General features: G+C 45.3%; 1 protein-coding gene across 1 annotated transcript in view; it reads right to left on the bottom strand.

Annotated features, from left to right (window-relative positions):
- GCGR (glucagon receptor) overlaps positions 1 to 21800 on the bottom strand; it is a 109127-nt gene that overhangs the window by 31348 nt on the left and 55979 nt on the right. The window contains exons 2-8 of the mRNA XM_030205156.1: positions 14476 to 14640; positions 12312 to 12408; positions 9635 to 9742; positions 9413 to 9534; positions 2059 to 2165; positions 1789 to 1945; positions 1307 to 1466 (exon numbers count right to left, since the gene is read on the bottom strand). Coding sequence (XP_030061016.1) covers positions 1307 to 1466; positions 1789 to 1945; positions 2059 to 2165; positions 9413 to 9534; positions 9635 to 9742; positions 12312 to 12408; positions 14476 to 14529 — 805 coding nt within the window. The 5' untranslated portion in view covers positions 14530 to 14640. The remainder of the gene's footprint in view (positions 1 to 1306; positions 1467 to 1788; positions 1946 to 2058; positions 2166 to 9412; positions 9535 to 9634; positions 9743 to 12311; positions 12409 to 14475; positions 14641 to 21800) is intronic.

Raw genomic sequence — 21800 nt, 5'->3', positions numbered from 1 at the left:
AACACAAAGAGGGTGAGGAGAGGCGTGGGATCCTCTCTTCTGAGAATATGAAGAGGGTGAGGAGAAGACAGGGCCCCTCTCTTGTCACAACAAAAAGAGAGTGGAGAAGGGAGAGGAGTGGGACCCTCCCTTGTGAGAACGTGAAGAGGGTGAGGAGGGGACTGGGACCCTCCCATGTGAGAACATGAACAGGGTGGGGAGGTGACCTTTCCTTGTAGGAATATGAATAGGGTGAGGAGGGGACAGGGTCCCTCTCTTGTGACAATAAAAAGAGAGTGGGGAAGAGAGAGGAGTGGGATCCTTACTTGTGAGAACATGAAGAGAGTGAGGAGGGAAGTGACACCCTCCTACGTGAGAACATGGTAAGGAGAGGACAGGGTACCTCCCTTCTGAGAACAAAAAGAGGGTGGGGAAAGACGAGAAGTGGGACCCTCCCTTGTGAGAACATGAAGAGGGTGAGGAGGGGACTTGGACCCTCCCATGTGAGAACATGAACAGGGTGGGGAGGTGACCTTTCCTTGTAGGAATATGAATAGGGTGAGGAGGGGACAGGGTCCCTCTCTTGTGACAATAAAAAGAGAGTGGGGAAGAGAGAGGAGTGGGATCCTTACTTGTGAGAACATGAAGAGAGTGGGGAAAGAAGAGAAGTGGGACCCTCCCTTGTGAGAACGTGAAGAGGGTGAGGAGGGGACTGGGACCCTCCCATGTGAGAACATGAACAGGGTGGGGAGGTGACCTTTCCTTGTAGGAATATGAATAGGGTGAGGAGGGGACAGGGTCCCTCTCTTGTGACAATAAAAAGAGAGTGGGGAAGAGAGAGGAGTGGGATCCTTACTTGTGAGAACATAAAAAGGGTGAGGAGGGGACTGGGACCCTCCCTTGTGAGAACATGAAGAGAGTGAGGAGGGAAGTGACACCCTCCTACGTGAGAACATGGTAAGGAGAGGACAGGGTACCTCCCTTCTGAGAACAAAAAGAGGGTGGGGAAAGAAGAGAAGTGGGACCCTCCCTTGTGAGAACATGAAGAGGGTGAGGAGGGGACTTGGACCCTCCCATGTGAGAACATGGTGGGGATGGGAGGTAGTTCTTTACAGCTAGAGGTATTTCTACTGTATGTAGGCAGGACTGGATGTTGGGAGGGGAAAATGTATTTGAAAGCCAAAAGACATACAAACTCTCTTCTCACCCCAGAGGAAAGAATACCCAGATACACAAATACCCAACAATGGGAAGGAACACAGTTCTCCCTCTCACCTCTAGGCGGAGTCACCTACATCAAATCCCCACACTCACTCCTTTTACTCACCCCAACCAATGAAGACATAAAGGGTGAAATAGCTCTTCTCCGAGGAGCCAGCCACCTTCAGCAGGTTGTGTAGATAAATTCCTTCCGCTAAGAGCCAACAGTAATTAGCTATAATTCCATACTGCATGAGCACCGAGGCTGCACGACACCCTGCCAGCGCCTGAAAGAGAAGAGAGACCCTGACAGCACTGAAACTACTGCCGTCTTCACTAGGAAAGGCCGCAATGGACAGAGAATGGGCTGTGGATAAGGTTTTGACAGGAGGAGTGTGGAAAGCAGAGGATTTGATTAGATTTATTACTTATAACCCACTTTTCCAAGACTAGAACAAAGGGGAGAGGAGAAGGGGAGGGAGAGCAAGTGGTGAGGGGAAGTCAGTGGAGATGGCAAGAAGAAAGAAGGGAGGGACAGAACTAGACCCTTCTCCTGCAAGAGAGAAGGGGGTCCATACAGGCCACATTAGGAGAAGTCTGTAAGCTCACATCACTACTCAGCCAGAGCTGCACACTGAAGTCATCATCTATGACCTGATTATAACGAGTCTTGAGAAGAGCATCTATCACCAGGATGGAGGAGCACTTCAGGATGAAGGAGGCGAAGAGGTTCATGTGGATATAATTCCGTGTACAGTGCAACTTACTGCAGAAAATGACAAAACTTCAAGATCCATCTTCCCACTTCATCCAGCACATAGTACAGAACGTATCTTCCTAGTCACCTATTATTTCTGTGTGTGGTGTCTGGATCCTCACCTGAAACCTGCCAGGATGCTGAGAGCTAGGATGAGGGTCCCCAGAGAGACGGAGTAACCCACTGTGTACGTGACCATAAACCTCTGGTACGTCTGACCATATTGTTTCTGGAAACAGAGAAAGCAAATTCTAAAACTGGGTACTGCCTTTCCTTAACTCAGCCATTTTTTAAATTGGGATTTATTAACTCCCTTTAATGAAGAGATTCACCCAAATCTGTGTACAGCAAAGATAGCTTAACATAAAATTTAAAATTTTGTTATCAGCATAACCAAATATCAGCCTAAATGCAATCCATGAGGTACATTTGGAGATGGCAAACTGAACCCTAATAACAGGACTAATATGAAACCGTATCAGAACAACACAGTAGAACAATAATTTAACAGAAATATGATAAAAGTCAGCTGGGTACAAATGATTCAACATAATAGACAGAATGGAGAAGCATTCGTATGCGATACTTACAATGTCAGCACAATACAAATGAAACCCCTTAATAGGTAAAGTAACACAGAGAGATAAACACCATGTCAGCACAGTACAAATGACAGCCTTAATAGGCACGAATTACAGCATTCAGGAGAAGCTAAGGCTAACATGAGACAGAGCTGGGATTAGGGCTCAGATCACTGCTTAGTAACAGCACATATTCCCATGAGACAGAGCTGGGAACAGGGCTCAGATCACTGCTTAGTAACAGCACATATTCCCATGAGACAGAGCTGGGAACAGGGCTCAAGCTCACTACTCAGTAACAGCACATTTCCCATGAGACAGAGCTGGGAACAGGGCTCAGTTCACTCCTCAGTAACAGCACATTTTCCATGAGACAGAGCTGGGTTTAGGGCTCAGATCACTGCTCAGTAACAGCACATATTCCCAAGAGACAGAGCTGGGAACAGGGCTCAAGCTCACTACTCAGTAACAGCACATATTCCCATGAGACAGAGCTGGGAACAGGGCTCAAGCTCACTACTCAGTAACAGCACATTTCCCATGAGACGCAGCTGGGATTAGGGCTCAGATCACTGCTCAGTAACAGCACATATTCCCATGAGACAGAGCTGGGAACAGGGCTCAAGCTCACTACTCAGTAACAGCACATTTCCCATGAGACAGAGCTGGGAACAGGGCTCAGTTCACTCCTCAGTAACAGCACATTTTCCATGAGACAGAGCTGGGTTTAGGGCTCAGATCACTGCTCAGTAACAGCACATATTCCCATGAGACAGAGCTGGGAACAGGGCTCAAGCTCACTACTCAGTAACAGCACATTTCCCAAGGGATAAAGCTAGGGATTGACAAGGGACTCTCTCCTCTCTGAGCCAGTATTGACCTATTGCCATAGCATGACAGTAGCAGGGCAGGTTTTAGATATGAGGCGGCCCAGGGCAGAAATGAAGAAGGGGCCCCTGATTCCCCCTCCCCTGATCTCCTCTCTTGCATTGCTACTACGCAGTCTAGGCATCTCTTCCCTTTCTCCCCAATACAATCCGTCTCCCTCCCTTCCCCTCACCTCTCTTCTCAGAGGAGCCCCAGCATGGCAGCCATCCTGAAGCTTTCCCTCTCTGCCCCGATCTGCCCAGGCAGAAACAGGAAATTGCATAAGAGGGGGCCAGCGGCAGAGAGGGAAAGTTTTGGGCCCCTTTGAGAAGGGAAATAAAAATATTAAAGAAGATCAGGAAGGAAGGAGGAGACAGACTGTGGTGGGGTGAAGGGGAAAAGATGCCTCTATTGCGGGGCCCCCTGGAGTTGTGGGGCCTAGGGCAGCTGCCCTCTTTGCCCTCCTAACGCCGACCCTGACAGTAGGGGACTGCGAGGAAATGTATAGAAGATTTCTAGTTCACTTTAACAACACTCCATCACAGAGCTGCCTTAAAGGGCATGGCCCAGGCCAGGCAGAGCAAGAAGGGCATGGTACAGGCAGTGAGATAAAACCCCTTTGCCTAGATAGGTCCAGGGCAGGCAAGAAAAGCGCTCCAGCATATGTCTTCACCACATATGTCTAAGCAGCAGAAGCTTCATTCAGGTAGGCCAAGTTTTATATTTGGTCTTGAAAATCACTAATCCTTGAGGCCTGATTTTGATTACCTGTGAAGACTAATGCACACTAGGACTGTTAATTTCCAATTTATTATGCCTGTAAAGGGAACAGGTTTGCATAAAGTATGTGGGGGAAAAATGGGCCGGCAGTGTGTCTCAGCAGGAGACTTTCCCCGCTTTGGCTGGAGTGCAGGAAACCTGCCAAAGCGGGAGTCTCCTGCCAAATGAAAGACTGGGCAGGTCTGAACTAGTGAAGAAAGTGTTGTAAACCAGAATGGAGTGTTTACACCAGGCCCTGGTGGAGGAGCTGCAGCCCAATGTGCAGGTGCAACGTGAACAGCAACAAGCTTTGCAGAAAGCTTTGGAATTACAGCAGAACTCTCTGGCTCGGGTGACCCAAATACTGTAGGCGCACTCCCCGTTCCAGGTATCATTAAAGATGACCTCTGAGGATAGTCTCTATTCGGGTGTCTGTATGGGAGCCTCAATCGAGAGTATAAGCCATGCTTGTAAGGTCTCCTGATGAAGGTAAACAAAACAAGGCCAGTGTTGATACCAATGGACTAAGACTGTGCATTTTATGGACTCTACTATTTACAGCTCTGAAATGACAATGAACACGAATCCTTCGTTGTTGTGGTAGTCAGCACAATACTGCATCCATTTTGGATTACCAGCGATTATGCTGAAAAAATGGAGAAGTTGCACAAGATACGTGATGTTGGGTTGTGACAAGATGTACTGTTCAAGGAGCAGTTGAAAGAGTTACAGTAAAATATCAACTGAAATTATTGTTGAGAATTTTCTTATCGAGGGATATATTTGTCCAAGTCAGCTTTCAAAGGAAGCGTCAACAGCAGATTATGGAAAGGACAATTATGTTTAAGATAAGTCAGTTTTATATATGTTTGTAACCCAGCGCTCATTCTGTAACAGTATTTTGTAAATTTTAGGAGGGTATGGAAAGAATGTAATATACTTTTGTTTGTGAAATTTTTTTTCTGAATATGATAAAGAATGATAATTATTGTTCAGAATTTATAATTAGTCATTTTTATGGGGTAAATTACAAGTTGACTAATAGAAAAATTGGTAGCCTTTGAATTTATTCAAGTTACTCTAGAGAAAGAACTCGGGGGGATCCTAGATATCATCAGAGAATCCCTGGAAGAACCACCTAGTCCAGGGCAAAATCTGGTGGAATACTTATTGCAAATGCAGAAAAGGATGAAGAAATCAGGAGAGGCTACGAGTCTGTGCCCGGAGAAAGCCCAAGCAAGACAAGCCTAAGCATACAATCCTGTGGCAATCCAAAGACTCTTACAGCCTCAAGACAAAGTTCATGTACTTCTACCTCATCAGTGAGCAAGTTGCTGTGCAAATGGCACAGGCCCTACAAAGTAGCTGAGAAAGTTCAACCAAATAAACAAAATTAAGTAATATGTGATCATATTAAAGATGTGGAGTCCTGTGATTGCAGTGTTGGTTCAGGAGGAAAAATCTGTACCTGAGATTCCATCACAATCTGAGCCCTTCTAAGTTCCATTTGGAGACCAGCTCTCAGATCTCCAGAAAGTGGATATGGAACAATGGGTTCACCTGAGTAGGGATGTCTTTTCTGCTACCCCAGGCTGGATATACTTTGCATCCCACGACACTATTACAGAGCTGGAGTGGTTGTCCATCACAATCGTCCATATCGTATTACAGAGGCCTGGCTACAGGCTATGGCTAAAGAAGTGAAGGAGATGCTGGAACTTGTGTTTATAGAGAAAGCCACCAGCAACGGGTCATCCCCCATCACATTGGTTCCTAAACAGATGGGAGCATTCAGTTTTGCATCAACCTCAGAAAAGAGAACACAGTCTCCAAACTCGAAGCACATCCAGTGCCAAGAGTGGACGACCTAAATGAAAAATTAGGAGGAGCCCATTTCATTTCAATGGTAGACCTAATTAAGAGATATTGACAGGTGCCCCTTACTCCAGCTGCCAAGAAGATGGCTTTCTCAAGCCCTCAGAGGTTTATGGTGCAGCCCTTTGGACTACTTGGAGCTCCTGCCACATTTTAGTGTCCGGCGGACCACCTGCTGAGACCGTATGGTAGCTAAGCAGCTGCATAACTGGATGACACTGTAATCTAGAATAAAGACTGGAAGACTCAACTGATCGAGACAGAAGAAGTCCCAAACAATCTGAGAGCAGCAGTGTTAACTGCAAACCCAAAGAAATGTTTCTTGGGAGGACTGGAAGTCCAGTACTTGGGGTACTCCATTGGGAAAGGACAGGTGAGATCCCAGATCTGTGCTTTACTTTGATTTATTCAAGTGTAGCCAGTGGTGTGCTGGTAAATGTTTAACAACAGGCTCTCTCCCTGGTCCACCTCTGCACCCCCCCCCCCCCCGGTCCACCTCTGCGCCCCTCCCCCAAATCGCAGAGCTGGCTATAGCCGGGGAGAGAGCCTGGGGGTGGGGGGGTGGGGAGCAATGCATTACTCCAGGAAAAAAAAATTAAATGATCCCAGGTTTCAATCTAATTCATGTTTAATGTGGGATAAAATGCCATAAATAAGTAAATAAATATAAACTTTTAATGTTGAGCACCTGATTCTCAAAGTGGACATATTCCAAACACTAAAATGAAAATAAAATGATTTTTTTTCTACCTTTGTTGTCTGGTGACTTTGTTTTTCTGATCATGCTGGCCCAGTATCCAATTCTGCTGCTATCTGTCCTCTTACTCCGTTTCCAGGGCTTCCTTTCCATTTATTTCTTTACTTTCCGCCTTTCTTCTTCATTTCTTGCCCTACATCCGTAAGTAAAAGCTGGGTCCTCCGCAGACTTGACTGTCTAATGAATCCAGCTTCTGCCTATTTTCTTCATCCATGTGCAGTTTTTCTCCTCTCTTCCTTTTCCCTCATCTCATCTCCTTCCTCACTCTTCCCTTCCCTCCATCCATGTTCAGCATTTCTTCTCTCTCCCTTCCCTCTCTTCCATCCACGTCCAGCAACCCTCCTCTCCCCTGCCCTCCCCTCCGTCCACCCATATCCAGCAACCCTCCTCTCCCCCCTGCCCTCCCCTCCAGCCATCCATACCCAGCGATTCTTCTCTCTCACCTGCCACCTCCATCCATCCATATCCAGCAGCTGTCCTCTATCCCCTCCCCTCCATGTCCAGCAATTTCTCCTCTCTCCCTGAGCCCTGCCTTCCCGTCCATCTCTATCGATGGCTTCAATGCTCCTCTCTCCCTTGCCCTCATGCTCCAATGTCCACCTGCCCGCCCTCTTCTCCCCCTAACATCCCTCTTTTTGCTCCTGCCGCCCTGGGGGGGGGGGGGGGGGGGGGTTAAATCGTTGATTTACCTCTGTCGCAGCAGCCGCAGTAAAAGCCCGTCTCTAGCCTTCCCTTCGTTTCCTGTCAGTGTCCCGCCCTCGCGGAAAGAGGAAATGACGTCAGAAGAAGGCGGGGCACTGACGGGAAAGAAGGGAAGGCTAGAGACGGGCTTGTGTAAATGTGCAATTTTTAATTTGCTTTCAAATGAGATTACCAGCAGTTCTTGAATCTCATATTAGAGATTCCTAAATCAGCCCTCAATTAAGTCACCCTCATTTTAAGCCAAAACTAAACCACTTTAATTAAAAACAGAGCTAAAGGTAAACAATTAATTTTTAATTTAAAAACAAACAGTACTGTACACAGCTTCCCCTGTATCAGTGAACGGGCAAAAGTGGATGCCACTTAAAATCATCCCAACTCCTAGTCGCATCAAGTCTAAACTATTGGAAAGGAAGTAAACAGCACTTTGCCCGTTATCTTTTAGATAAGCGCTGTCAAAATTCCAGTTCTGCAATACTTCAGCAAAGCAAAATCACACCTTGTTTTAAGGGGATCCACCTGTTGTGATACGGGAAAGATGTGGGTTTTCTTGCCCTACAGCCGGTTGCCTGGAGGAAGCATACGGCAGCTACTTTGCAGGATCCCCAATCACAGAGCGTCTGGCAGGAACCAGCGAGAGACGCTTCTTTGAAAGTTTGTTTGCTTTCTGCTGGCCGTGTCTTTGCGTTGCGGTTGCTAGGCGACGCCTGTCTGGACACCACGTGAATGGAATGTTCGGCCCCTCCCCTTGCGCCCCGCGCTCTGAGTCCAGCCTTGTCCCAAATAAACTCAGCTACTAGCACGAGACAGGCCCGGGAAGAACCTGTATGAGCCTTTATCAATGCCAGCAGGGGTTGAGGTGCATAATGCTACTCCCACTGCGGCTGGTGTGACCTAGGTAAATCAACGATTTAAACCTGCCAGAGCAGCGGGAGGTGAGGTAAGCATGGCTTGTGGCGCCCTCCTGCCATGCTTACCTCACTTACCACCGGGTTGCGCCGCCCCTGGGAGCTGGCTTGCCTTCCAAAACAACCGGCTCGCAAGAGCTTTAAAAATTTAACAACCGGCTCTTGCGAGCCGGTGTGAGCCGGCTCCAGCACACCACTGTGTGTAGCCCTGCCTATCCTTTACATGCCTACATGGTGCACAACACAAATGTTTAGGCCTTCTATTGCAAACTGCCTAGAACTGCTTTGTAATGATGGAATAAATATGACCCAACACCTGTCCTTGTTCCTGTGGGTGATTATTTGGGACAGAAATATTTGGGACGTCTCATATTCCGCCAGAACCGATATACTCATATCACCCCTTTCCTAAGGTCACTTCACTGGCTCCCAATCAGATACCGCATTCAATTCAAGCTTCTCCTTCTTACCTACAAATGCACTCAGTCTGCCGCCCCTCACTACCTTTCTACCCTCATCTCCCCTTACGTTCCCGCCCGTAACCTCCGTTCACAGGACAAATCCCTCCTCTCTGTACCCTTCTCCACCACCGCCAACTCCAGGCTCCGCTCATTCTGCCTCGCCTCACCCTATACTTGGAACAACCTTCCTGAGCCCCTACGCCAAGCCCCCTCCCTGCCCATCTTCAAGTCTTTGCTTAAAACCCACCTCTTCAATGCTGCATTCGGCACCTAACTCTTACCGTTCAGTAAATTCAGACTGCCCCAATTTGACCGTTCACTTGTCTACTAGATTGTAAGCTCTTTGAGCAGGGACCGTCCCTCTATGTTAAATTGTACAGCACTGCGTACCCTAGTAGCGCTTTGGAAATGTTAAGTAGTAGTAGTAGAAATACGTTAAGTGTCCAGGCACTACAGAGAGTGAAACAGCTGCTTGAGAATAGAAATCTTGAAAAATTGTCTGAAGTACATTTTCCAATTGCTTCCCTCACAACAACAATACAAAAGTGATGATAGTTGAATCTCACCTGGTCTCGAAGCTCATCTCCATTCTTTTCACACTCTGTGGCATTTCTTTCAGCATGTCCATTGGGCATGGGAATCCATTGACCATCAGGCCCACACCTCCTGTAAACGTATCCATCCTGCACTGTGAGAAGCACACAGATAGGGAGAGAAAGCAGGCGTGTTAGGTGAACGGAGTGCAGGTCTAGCAGGTAGGTCACACTTCTGCATTTCTCAAATGGTACCTTTGCTATGCCATGGCAAGTACCAGGGACAGGACACACGGACTGTTGTGTTTGGAAGTGCATCAGGCCAGCAGGCGAATCTATCAAAAGTGCGATTACAGACCAACTCTATGGAGACATGAAAAGACATAGGAGATGATTGCAAAAGATGCATGCATGCGTGGAGATGTCTGGTTCTGTATCTACTTGTATGTGTACTCTGGGAAGGTGTCTGCAGACTGGTGCATATCTGTGTGTTTATGTTGCACATGTAATGCTTGACATGTAAGTTTGGATATGTTGCTGCATGTATGTGTAGACATATCTGTTTCTGTGTACATTGAGCATGTTTCTACAAGCACATGCGCAGTGGCGTACCAAGGGCGGGGCGGTGGGGGCGGTCCACCCCGGGTGCACGTCGCTGGAGGGGTGCAGATAGAAGCCGCACGCCTGTCGGCTCCGCTGATTCCCTGCTCCCTCTGTGCCAGAACAGGTTACTTCCTGTTCAGGGACAGAGGGAGCAGGGAGCCGAAAGCTGCGTGGCTGCTCCCAGCAGCCAAGAATGCACCCGGGGGGGGGGGGGGGGTGATGCGCCGGGGGGGGGGGTCGTGCTGCACCTGGGGGGGTGCGCATCAGCGATCCGCCCCGGGTGGCAGCCGACCTAGGATCATCACTGTACATGCGTGTTTCTACATAGATCTTTGTGTGCTGCATGCGTGTCTGTGCATATTATGTGTCCTCCATAGACACATATCTGTTTCTATGTATATTGAGCATGTGTGTACATGCACATCAAATCAAATCAATTCTTTTATACTGTTAATATCCCCTTTTTCAAGGTTCAGTGCAGTTTACATTCTAGGTGAGACAAAAGCTAATAATGTTAGTTTAAGGTATGAGAAACATTAGAGACCATTGGATTAATGCATGAGACTAAAAACATTAAGGAAAGAATAATGGATGATTCTAGGAAGTAGAAGTCATGATGGATTATTATAAAGCAGTCTTTGGGGAGAGAAAGGTTTTTAGCCTCTTCCTGAAGTTGAGGTAGCTGTTTTCGGTTCTGATGGGAATAGGTAGAGAGTTCCATATTTTAACTCCAAGTACAGGGAATAGAGAGCTGAACATCTTCTGATTTTGAATTGTCTTTTCAAACGGTGACACTAGCATCAATTGTTCTTTCACTCTGATAGACTGGACCAACGTAGCAAAGTGGTCTTAGTCAGTAGTTCAGAGGTGAAACCGTGTAAGATTTGGAAAAGTAAGCAAGCAGCTTTGAACCTGAGTCTTTCTGCTATGGGAAGCCAGTGCAATTAAGATGAGTTGAAACACTAGTGTATCTATTCACTCTGTATATTAGTCTAGCAGCGCTATTCTGTACTGACACTTAATACCAAGAAATGGAACATTACAGCAATCCAAGTGAGGTAGGGCTAGCATTTGGACTAGTAGTGGAAAGGCTTTTTGGTTGAAGAATGGTCTGACTAGACGTAGCTGTCTCAATTTGAATAGTGTTTTCTTCCATAGCTGGTTAACATGGGAAGACAAGGTGAGTGAAGAATCAAGCAAGACCCCTAGTACTCTGTCCAATGGTCAAAGATTTACAGTTAAGTCTGAACCCAAAGGTATTGATGATGGGACCTCAACTCCCTGATTTTGGAATTTCAGGACCTTGTTTTTTTGCGCATTTAATGTCAGTTTATTGGTCAGAGCCCAGGTGCTAACAGCAGTCTTGCCGTTCACTACAGACTGAGTTGAATCTTTGATGCTGTCACTAGTAAGAGAAGCAGGACGTCATCTGCGTAAGATAATAGTAGTCCATTAAGACCCAGGTGTATTGAGGCCAGGGAAGATATAAAGAGATTGAACAGAATAGGTGAGAGGCGAGATCCATGCGGGACCCCGCAGTTAGGAGACCAGTAGTTGGAAAGTTGGTTGTTTTGCTTGACAGAAGAGCTTCAGTTTGAAAGGAATTCACTGAACCATTTGATCACAGTCCCTGTTGCCACATATGTCCTCTGTAGACACATATTTTATTTATTTAGATTTTGCTCACACCTTTTTCAGTAGTAGCTCAAGGTGAGTTATATTCACTGGGTATTTCCCTGTCCCTGGTGGGCTCACAGTCTAAGTTTGTACCTGAGGCAATGGAGTGTTAAGTGACTTGCCCAAGATCACAAGGACCAGCAGTGGGATTTGAACCGGCCACCTCTGGATTGCAAGACGGTGCTGTAACCACTAGGCCACTCCTCTACCCCAAAGAAGCTTGTTACTCTTTGGGGTTCTACATGGAATGTTGCTACACTTTGAAATTCTGCATGGAATCTTTATGGAATCTTGTTATTCTTTAGAATTCTAGAATCTTTATTTAGATTTTGCTCACACCTTTTTCAGTAGTAGCTCAAGGTGAGTTACATTCAGGTACGGTGGATGTTTCTCTGTCCCAGGAGGGCTCACAGTCTAAGTTTGTACCTGAGGCAATGGAGGGTTGTGACTTGCCCAAGATCACAAGGAGCAGCAGTGGGATTTGAACCGGCCACCTCTGGATTGCAAGACCAGTGCTCTAACCACTAGGCCACTCCTCCACTCTATTGCTGTTTCTATCTACATTGAGCATGTGTGTACATGCATGTTTCAACATATATATTGTGTGCTGCATGTGTGTCTGTGCATGTACGTTTGTCATGTGTGTTTTCACCTGTTGGAGCAGGACCCTGGGACATGTTTTGCTGACATTCAGTTTCATACTTCCTCCATTCTTTGTACACATAATCCGTCATCTGGGCTGAGGGTCCCTGTAGGGGATGAGAAACGCATTGTGTAAGTCTGACCCAGGACAAGCTATCTGAAGAGGACTGAACCACTCAGCCGTTTCTTCTTGGGTAGCTAGAATCCTATTACAAGGATTTACTTCTGGAACGAGCTGGATCGGGAGGCTTCTCATATAAAAATTAAACAGGGAATCACAAGTAGCAGCCGACCGAATTTCAGTTTCATTTATGGTGCCAAAACCAACCCCAAATTTTGACCTAAAAGGTTATTTTAATTTTTGGCCAAACCCAAGCCAAAAATTTGTGTTTTGTCCCGTTTGACTCCCTCCCTCCTCCCGAACCAGGGCTGTGGAGTCGGTACACCAAACCTTCAATTCCAACTGCTCTATTTTTCCAATGTCCAACTCTGACTCCGACTCCTAATGATATTTTAAATATTTTGTTCTGGATCTAAAGCACTGGTAAATATAACTTATATTTACTATTATTTTAGATCCAGGATATATATATATAAAAAGCGGAAGACTGGCAGTGATTTGGGCCTCTAACCACCTATTAAAAGTGATTAAACTAGACGGAAGCTGGGGGAGAGTTGGACCCTCTAATGTTGTGGTCCCTCGGGCACTGCCCTATTGTCCCCAATGGTCAGTCCATCCCTATATATCTCTAGCTATATCTATACATATATAGATATAGATAAATAGATGGACAGATAGACAGACATAAAATAAAACAATAAATTTACCATATATTATAATTTTGTAAGTTTTTATTTTGAAGCGGAGTTGGAGTCAGTACGTTTTTACTGACTCTGATTCCAACTCCACCCAAAATTGGTTCCGACAGACTCCCACTCCACAGCCTTGCCCTAAAACAGAAGTTGCCCCTCCTCCTGGACCCCTTTCCACCTGTAGGCCCCCCTGGACCTATCTTACAATCCCTGATGGTCTATGGGTATAGTTAGGGTGGTGGTGGTGGGAGGGGGGGGGTCCCCAGTTACTCCTGTCCATTCCTGCTCTGCTTTCAAAATAGCTGCCGTGACTGGGGCATCACTTCTGACCTGACTACACCACTAGACCACCAGGGATAATAAGGTAGTCCTGGGTGGTGGTGGGGGGGCGGGGGCTGCTCTTTGCATTTTTCTTTGTACCGCATTTGCAAGTAATGTAGTTATGATCTTGCACAAGAGTTTATATGGTAACTAGAGAGCTCCAAATAAATGCTTTTGATACAAGGGTTTAGCAGGAATTGAAGTCTGTAAATTTGGGATGATAAACTCCTCAGGAGTAAGTGTGGTGCAAAGTCAGCCACCGTAAAAGCAAACTCCCCCTGATATTAAGCTGCTGCTGTCTGGTGCTGATCCTGGATATTCAATGCTTGGCTGTATCTGGTTTCAGTTTCAATCACGGCAACTTAACCGGTTAAGCCGATGTTCAGCGCTGACCAGTTAAGTGCTTAGTGATTAGCGATAGGCCTGCTATTTATACCGCCTATCTTAATCGCTAAACTTAGCCAGTTAGCACTGAATATTTGCGCTTAAGCAGCTAAGTTGCGCCACACAGCTGGTTAGCCCAGGGGTTTTCAACCCAGGCACATCCTGAAAACCTGGACTGGCTGGGTGTGACACGAGGACTGGGTTGAAAACCTCTGGGTAGCCCTAAGCGCTAATAGTCAGCAAAGATAACCATGTTCAAGATTAGTGGATAGACGGCTAAACACGATTTAACCGGCCAGGAGCTGTTCCTGACCAGTTAAATAGCATTCAATATTGAACCCACTGTGGCTTTTAGTTTATTAACTGTGGTCCAGATGTGTGGAGGCTATGGAGTTAAAACAGTCTTTCGTTATTTAAATTATATTCTGGCTTGGATGCTATGGGTTTAGCAGAGGGATACAGACTGCCAGTCCCCAGCAGCCCTCACTGGTTCACATTCACACAACCAAATTTGAGTTTTCAGTTTTGGCTGAAAGCTTTCAGACAATTTTGGTGGCAGTTTCAGTTTTGGTAGGCCTCTAATCACACATGTTAAAAAAAAAAAGAGAGAGTTTCAGGCATAAGACCTAGTGTGAGGCCTACGGAGCAGGAAATACCTGGCAGAAGAAAAGGAGGGCCAGCAAGACGCTGTGAAGAAAGAGCCGGCACATCCCTCTGTCAGACGGCAGTATTGCATCAGGAGAGCCCCAAGGGACCTTGTCACACCACAACCTCTGGAGAAGAAGCACTTCCAAGGACTTGACACAACCTCACAGAAACCCCTGTGTAGACCAGAAGACCATGATGGGAGAGTACATTTCATGAAGTAGTTCAATGGTAGATTCCTGTATGTTACTACCCCCCTCCAGCAGGACTGGTCAAATATCCACGTTCTGCTCTCATACTTCAGGGCTCCACATTCCACTATCCAGAACAAACACATCATAAGCTCATCAACGCATCACCCCACACGCCATATGCTGTCCAGTGTCCTTAGAGAATTACCCCACGTCCTCTGTACACCTGAAATATCACCAGGAATCCAGGCCCAAGTCTCAGCTTCCTTGACTGACACTGCTGCCTGGATGTCCACAGTCATCTGAAACTGAGCTTCTTACCTCCCCCAAACCCACCTTTCCCCTTCCTCCAGTCTATATTTCTGTGAATAACATGTCTCCTCAGCTCCTAAACTTGGGGTCATCTTTGACTCCTCTCTCTCTTTCTCTGCACCTATTTAACAGACTGCTAAAAACCTGTCTTTTTTTTCTCTATAACATCACCAAAATTCAGTGGCGTTCCTGGGGGGGCTGGCACCTGGGCCGGATCACCGATGTGCCCCCCCCGTGAAAGGACACCCCCGTGAAGGAACCCCCGCCAGGTGCACGCCGCTGGGGGGGGGGGGGGTGCCGCGCGTGCCTGTCCTCCGTTGTTACCTGTTCCGGGGCAGAGAAGAAGTATGGAACAACGGAGGACAGGCGCGTGCGGCACCCCCCCCCAACGGCATGCACCCGGGGCGGACCGCACCCACCGCCCCCCCCTAGGAACGCCACTGCCAAAATTCAACCCTTCCTTTCTGAACAGACTACCAAAACCTTTATCCACACTCTTATCATCTCACGCTTAGGTTTCTGAAACTCGTTCCTCACAGGTCTCCTACCAAACCATCTCTCTCCCCTTCAAAGCTCTGCTCTAGAACTTACCTTCCACCTGTGTTGTTACCCTCACAAAACCCCTTTTCTCAAATCACTTCATTGGCTCCATCTTTTCATTTTTTTTCATTTATTAGCATTTATGTCCCACATTATCCAAAGTTACTTTTGTTCAACGTGGCTCACAATAGATGTCATAACATGAATCAAGTACAAAATTGTCTAAGTCAACAAGAAAAAAGATCAAAAGATAACAGCATCATTTAAACAAAAAAACATGTGCCTTAATCACTCTCATCACTAAAACATTTTCTAACGAGAAAAGTTTTCAGATGTTTATGAAAATTTAGATAGTTATCCAAACACTTTAATTCTCTGGGCAGCGAGTTCCACCATTTGAGCTCAAATAGGAAAAATTGACTTATACATGAGATTCTTACAACTAGGGTAGTGGAAGGTACGATAATTCCTAGCTCCCAAGATCGCATCACATGACGGAATATTTAGCAAGCCTGCCATATAACCTGGGGCTATGCCAAACAGTATTTGATATACAAGGGTACACAACTTAAAAACACTATGTGCTTTAATTGATAGTCAATGTAATGCTTACAATAAGGGAAGGGATTTGACATACCACCTTTCTCTGGTTACATTCAAAGTGGTTTACATAGTATATACAGGTACTCATGGAGGGTTAGGTGACTTGCCCAGAGTCACAAGGAGCTACAGTGGGAATTAAACCCAGTTCTCCTGCTTTCCAGGCCACTGCACTAGCCATTAGGCCACTCCTCCACTCCAATAGTGAGCAAACTCTTTCCAAGTGGGATTTCCTGTAAGTCAACCTAGCTGCTGTATTTTGTGCCATTTGTAATATTGTCAAAATGTTCTCCTTGCAACCAGCATACACCCCATTACAGCAGTCAACACGCTAGTACCACAGACTGCACCAGCATATGTAAAGTTTCCCTAGGGAAATAACCTCTGATTCTTTAAAATTCAAATCCTTATCTTTATTGGCATATCAGAATAACAAAGAACCACACACATCAGGAAAAAACAGCTTAAGCAGAACAAAAGACCCTCCCCTCAGCACCCTCCCTCCCTCCCCACCCATCCCCATCCTCCCTGTACACCCCCCCCCCCCCTCCTATGCCAATATCACCTCTGTATCCCAGCACAGAAACACTAGTCAGTCCAGAATAAAGAGTACCAGGAAATCAGATCTCCAAGGTATTCAAATAAACTGAGCGAACACATATAGTATTTAAACAGGACATCCAGATTTCAAAAAGTGTTTCTTAGCCTTTGGCCTTGTCCTTTCTAAAGACATATGATCCACAGTGAGGAGTTCATGCATCTGATTGCGCATTGAAGTAACGTTGGAGGATCTGGACAGATCCATTGAAGTAAAATGCAACGGCCTCTGATTTTTTTTTAAGCTTCCATAGCATCCTAAATACTCTGGTGGAAACATAAACAACCTGTTCTTTGAAATTTAGTTTCCCATCAAAGATTACCCCATCTATAATGATACTAGGACACAAATTGCTACAAAAAGGATTTGTAATAACTAAAAATATGGTTTTCTCTCTAAATGTCTATTTTCTAATATATTTCCACTAATCATGATGTAATTGTAAGCCACATTGAGCCTGCAAAGAGGTGGGAAAATGTGGGATACAAATGCAATAAATAAATAAATAAATATTTAATTTCAATTTAAATGCTGCAGGACTTTGTAAAACCCACACCTTGTTCAATCGAATCCAAAAGTTCACCTATCCCTTTGTCAAGTGGAATGTATACAGTCATCTGCGTAAACAAAAGGATTAAACCCCACAAGATCCTCCATGGCGAATCCCCAAGTTACATGACCAACTTGATCAATCTCCCAACCAGAAATGGGTCCAAATCTTCCAGAACATATCTCCATCTTCCCAACTGCAAAGGCCTCAAATACAAAACCTACTATGCATCCAACTTCTCCGTTATAGGCAGCCAACTCTGGAACGCAATACCAAGACACATCCGAACAACCAACGAACACCTACCCTTCCGAAAGCTGCTGAAGACTTACCTCTTCAAAAAAGCCTACTCAAACAACCCAACTTAAATCTCGAACTTAATTCCACACCACCAACACTACCCATACTCCAATCCTCTCCCCCACATCTCCCCCCTTTGTTCTACTCGCTTAACTTAAACATCTCTTGATACCTTGTATCATACGTTGTGTATCTACAGTGGGGGAAATAAGTATTTGATCCCTTGCTGATTTTGTAAGTTTGCCCACTGACAAAGACATGAGCAGCCCATAATTGAAGGGTAGGTTATTGGTAACAGTGAGAGATAGCACATCACAAATTAAATCCGGAAAATCACATTGTGGAAAGTATATGAATTTATTTGCATTCTGCAGAGGGAAATAAGTATTTAATCCCTCTGGCAAACAAGACCTAATACTTGGTGGCAAAACCCTTGTTGGCAAGCACAGCGGTCAGACGTCTTCTGTAGTTGATGATGAGGTTTGCACACATGTCAGGAGGAATTTTGGTCCACTCCTCTTTGCAGATCATCTCTAAATCATTAAGAGTTCTGGGCTGTCGCTTGGCAACTCGCATCTTCAGCTCCCTCCATAAGTTTTCAATGGGATTAAGGTCTGGTGACTGGCTAGGCCACTCCATGACCCTAATGTGCTTCTTCCTGAGCCACTCCTTTGTTGCCTTGGCTGTATGTTTTGGGTCATTGTCGTGCTGGAAGACCCAGCCACGATCCATTTTTAAGGCCCTGGCGGAGGGAAGGAGGTTGTCACTCAGAATTGTACGGTACATGGCCCCATCCATTCTCCCATTGATGCGGTGAAGTAGTCCTGTGCCCTTAGCAGAGAAACACCCCCAAAACATAACATTTCCACCTCCATGCTTGACAGTGGGGACGGTGTTCTTTGGGTCATAGGCAGCATTTCTCTTCCTCCAAACACGGCGAGTTGAGTTCATGCCAAAGAGCTCAATTTTTGTCTCATCTGACCACAGCACCTTCTCCCAATCACTCTCGGCATCATCCAGGTGTTCACTGGCAAACTTCAGACGGGCCGTCACATGTGCCTTCCGGAGCAGGGGGACCTTGCGGGCACTGCAGGATTGCAATCCGTTATGTCGTAATGTGTTACCAATGGTTTTCGTGGTGACAGTGGTCCCAGCTGCCTTGAGATCATTGACAAGTTCCCCCCTTGTAGTTGTAGGCTGATTTCTAACCTTCCTCATGATCAAGGATACCCCACGAGGTGAGATTTTGCGTGGAGCCCCAGATCTTTGTCGATTGACAGTCATTTTGTACTTCTTCCATTTTCTTACTATGGCACCAACAGTTGTCTCCTTCTCGCCCAGCGTCTTACTGATGGTTTTGTAGCCCATTCCAGCCTTGTGCAGGTGTATGATCTTGTCCCTGACATCCTTAGACAGCTCCTTGCTCTTGGCCATTTTGTAGAGGTTAGAGTCTGACTGATTCACTGAGTCTGTGGACAGGTGTCTTTCATACAGGTGACCATTGCCGACAGCTGTCTGTCATGCAGGTAACGAGTTGATTTGGAGCATCTACCTGGTCTGTAGGGGCCAGATCTCTTACTGGTTGGTGGGGGATCAAATACTTATTTCCCTCTGCAGAATACAAATAAATTCATATACTTTCCACAATGTGATTTTCCGGATTTAATTTGTGATGTGCTATCTCTCACTGTTACCAATAACCTACCCTTCAATTATGGGCTGCTCATGTCTTTGTCAGTGGGCAAACTTACAAAATCAGCAAGGGATCAAATACTTATTTCCCCCACTGTATGTAACACTCTGTACCATATCTTGTACCACACTTTGTGTTATCTCTATGTATCTTGCACCATAGCTTGTAAGCCGCACTGAGCCTGCTATCAAGCGGGAAAGAACAGGGTATAAATGCTATAAATAAATAAATAAAGTATCTTCCCCATAATATTGAACACATCCCTGTGAAACTCTGCAATCAGCTTTCCAACAAGATGAAATTCTTCCTGACATCTTTACTTCATAGGATCTACATTTTAGAAATCCCCTAAACCAACTGAGCACTTCCCCCCTCCCCCAATTCCAATCTTGCCCAACAGCTTTAATAATATATCATGGTTTACCATGTCAATAGGGCTCAACATATCAAACCAGAGAAGAATAATCTTTTTACCTCTACTATTTTCCCTTCTGAAATTTGCAATAGGTATTTTCAGTACTGCTAAACAGAGGTCTAAACCTCAATTGGGAATCATGTAATAAAGAAAATCTAAACAAATAGTCCATCAGCTCTTTGGCAACTATTCCTTCCATCACCTTAACCATTGGGGATAGAAGCCACAGGCCTATAATTTGCAACTTCACTTCTATTGATCTTCAAATTCTTTGGGATTGGTGTCAACATAATTCTACCTATCTCTTTAGGAAACAGCATAAATGACAGATAAGCTCTGAATTGTTCAACAAATTTCACAGGAGATTCTTTCATTACATAATTTGGACAAATATCCAATGTACAAAAACCCAATGAAAAAAATCAGTAAAGTTGGTTTAACAATTTCCAGTGTTGGTAGACTGAAAGTAGATCTTCAATAAACATTTCCATATTGATTTCAACCTTAGGGAGACCTCTCCTAATATCAATAATCTTATTTTCAAAATATTTGGCCAGATCATCTGAAGAGGGAGGACTATCATAGTAACATAGTAGATGACGGCAGAAAAAGACCTGCACGGTCCATCTAGTCTGCCCAACAAGATAAACTCATATGTGCTATTTCTTGTGTATACCTTACCTTGATTTGTATCTGCCATTTTCAGGACACAGACCGTAGAAGTCTTGCCCAGAACTAGCCCCATTTTCAGGACACAGACCGTAGAAGTCTTGCCCAGAACTAGCCCCACCACCCAAACACCAGCCCCGCCTCCCAATCTCGGCTAAGCTTCTGAGGATCCATTCCTTCTGCACAGGATTCCTTTATGTTTATCCCACACATGCTTGAATTCCGCTACCGTTTTCATCTCCACCACCTCTCGCGGGAGGGCATTCCAAGTATCTACCACTCTCTCCATGAAAAAATACTTCCTGACATTTTTCTTCAGTCTGCCACCCCCTTCACTCTCATATCATGTCCTCTCATTCTACCGCCCTCCCATCTCCGGAAAAAGGTTCGTTTGCGGATTAATACCTTTCAAATATTTGAACGTCTGTATCATATCACCCCTGTTTCTCCTTTCCTCCAGGGCATACATGTTCAGGTCCGCAAGTCTCTCCTCATACGTCTTGTAACGCAAATCCCATACCATTCTCATAGTTTTTCTTTGCACCGCTTCCATTTTTTTTACATCCTTAGCAATTTCCATATTGATTTCAACCTTAGGGAGACCTCTCCTAATATCAATAATCTTATTTTCAAAATATTTGGCCAGCTCATCTGAAGAGGGAGGACTATCATTTCTATTAATATAATAAATTCTGTACTAAACCATACAATTTTTTCACATTTCCGTATTCAGTTCAAGCTCCTCTTATTGACTTACAAAGTTCATTCATTCTGCAGCTCATCAATATCTCTCTACTCTTATCTCTCCTTACACCCCACCCTGAGTAAGTCACTCTTACCTGTGCCCTTCTCTTCCACTGCCTGATCCAGGCTCCATTCTTTCCATCTTGCTTCTCCATAGGCCTGGAATAAACATCCTGAGTCGGGACGTCATACTCCCTCTCCGGCCCTATTTATATCCAGCCTAGAAGTCCAACTTTATGATATACTACTGTATAAATTAAGCTCATTAGGGATTGTGGGTAAGGTTTTGGCTTGGATAAAATCATTTCTTACTCTTAGAAATTATAGGGTTAAAATGATTTGTAGTAGTAGTAGTAAAATGGTAGACCAAATCTCGGCTAGATGGATTCCACTCTGTGGAGTGCCTCAGGGCTCTCCACTGCCCCTGGTACTATTTAATGCATACATGACAGATTTTTATCATTCTTCTTTTAGTGTTAAATTTTTTTGGATGCTGATGATATGTTTTTGTTGACACCAATTTCCCGATTTTTAGTGCTATTTAACCGGCCAGAACGGCTGCTGACCAGTTAATTAGCGCTTAACCTGCAATCCGCTGATATTCAGCAGGGGATGACTGGCTATACCCTGCTGAATATCCCCGGTTATATCACATGATATAACTGGATATCCGCCAATTTTTAAAGCGAGTTTAGCGGTCATCTTTGGCTGCTTCAAACTGTAC

Source organism: Microcaecilia unicolor, chromosome 6 (genome assembly GCF_901765095.1).
Source record: "Microcaecilia unicolor chromosome 6, aMicUni1.1, whole genome shotgun sequence".
Taxonomy (NCBI): domain Eukaryota; kingdom Metazoa; phylum Chordata; class Amphibia; order Gymnophiona; family Siphonopidae; genus Microcaecilia; species Microcaecilia unicolor.
The sequence above is the reverse complement of the archived record's forward strand: the minus strand, read 5'-3'. Positions and strand labels throughout refer to the sequence as shown.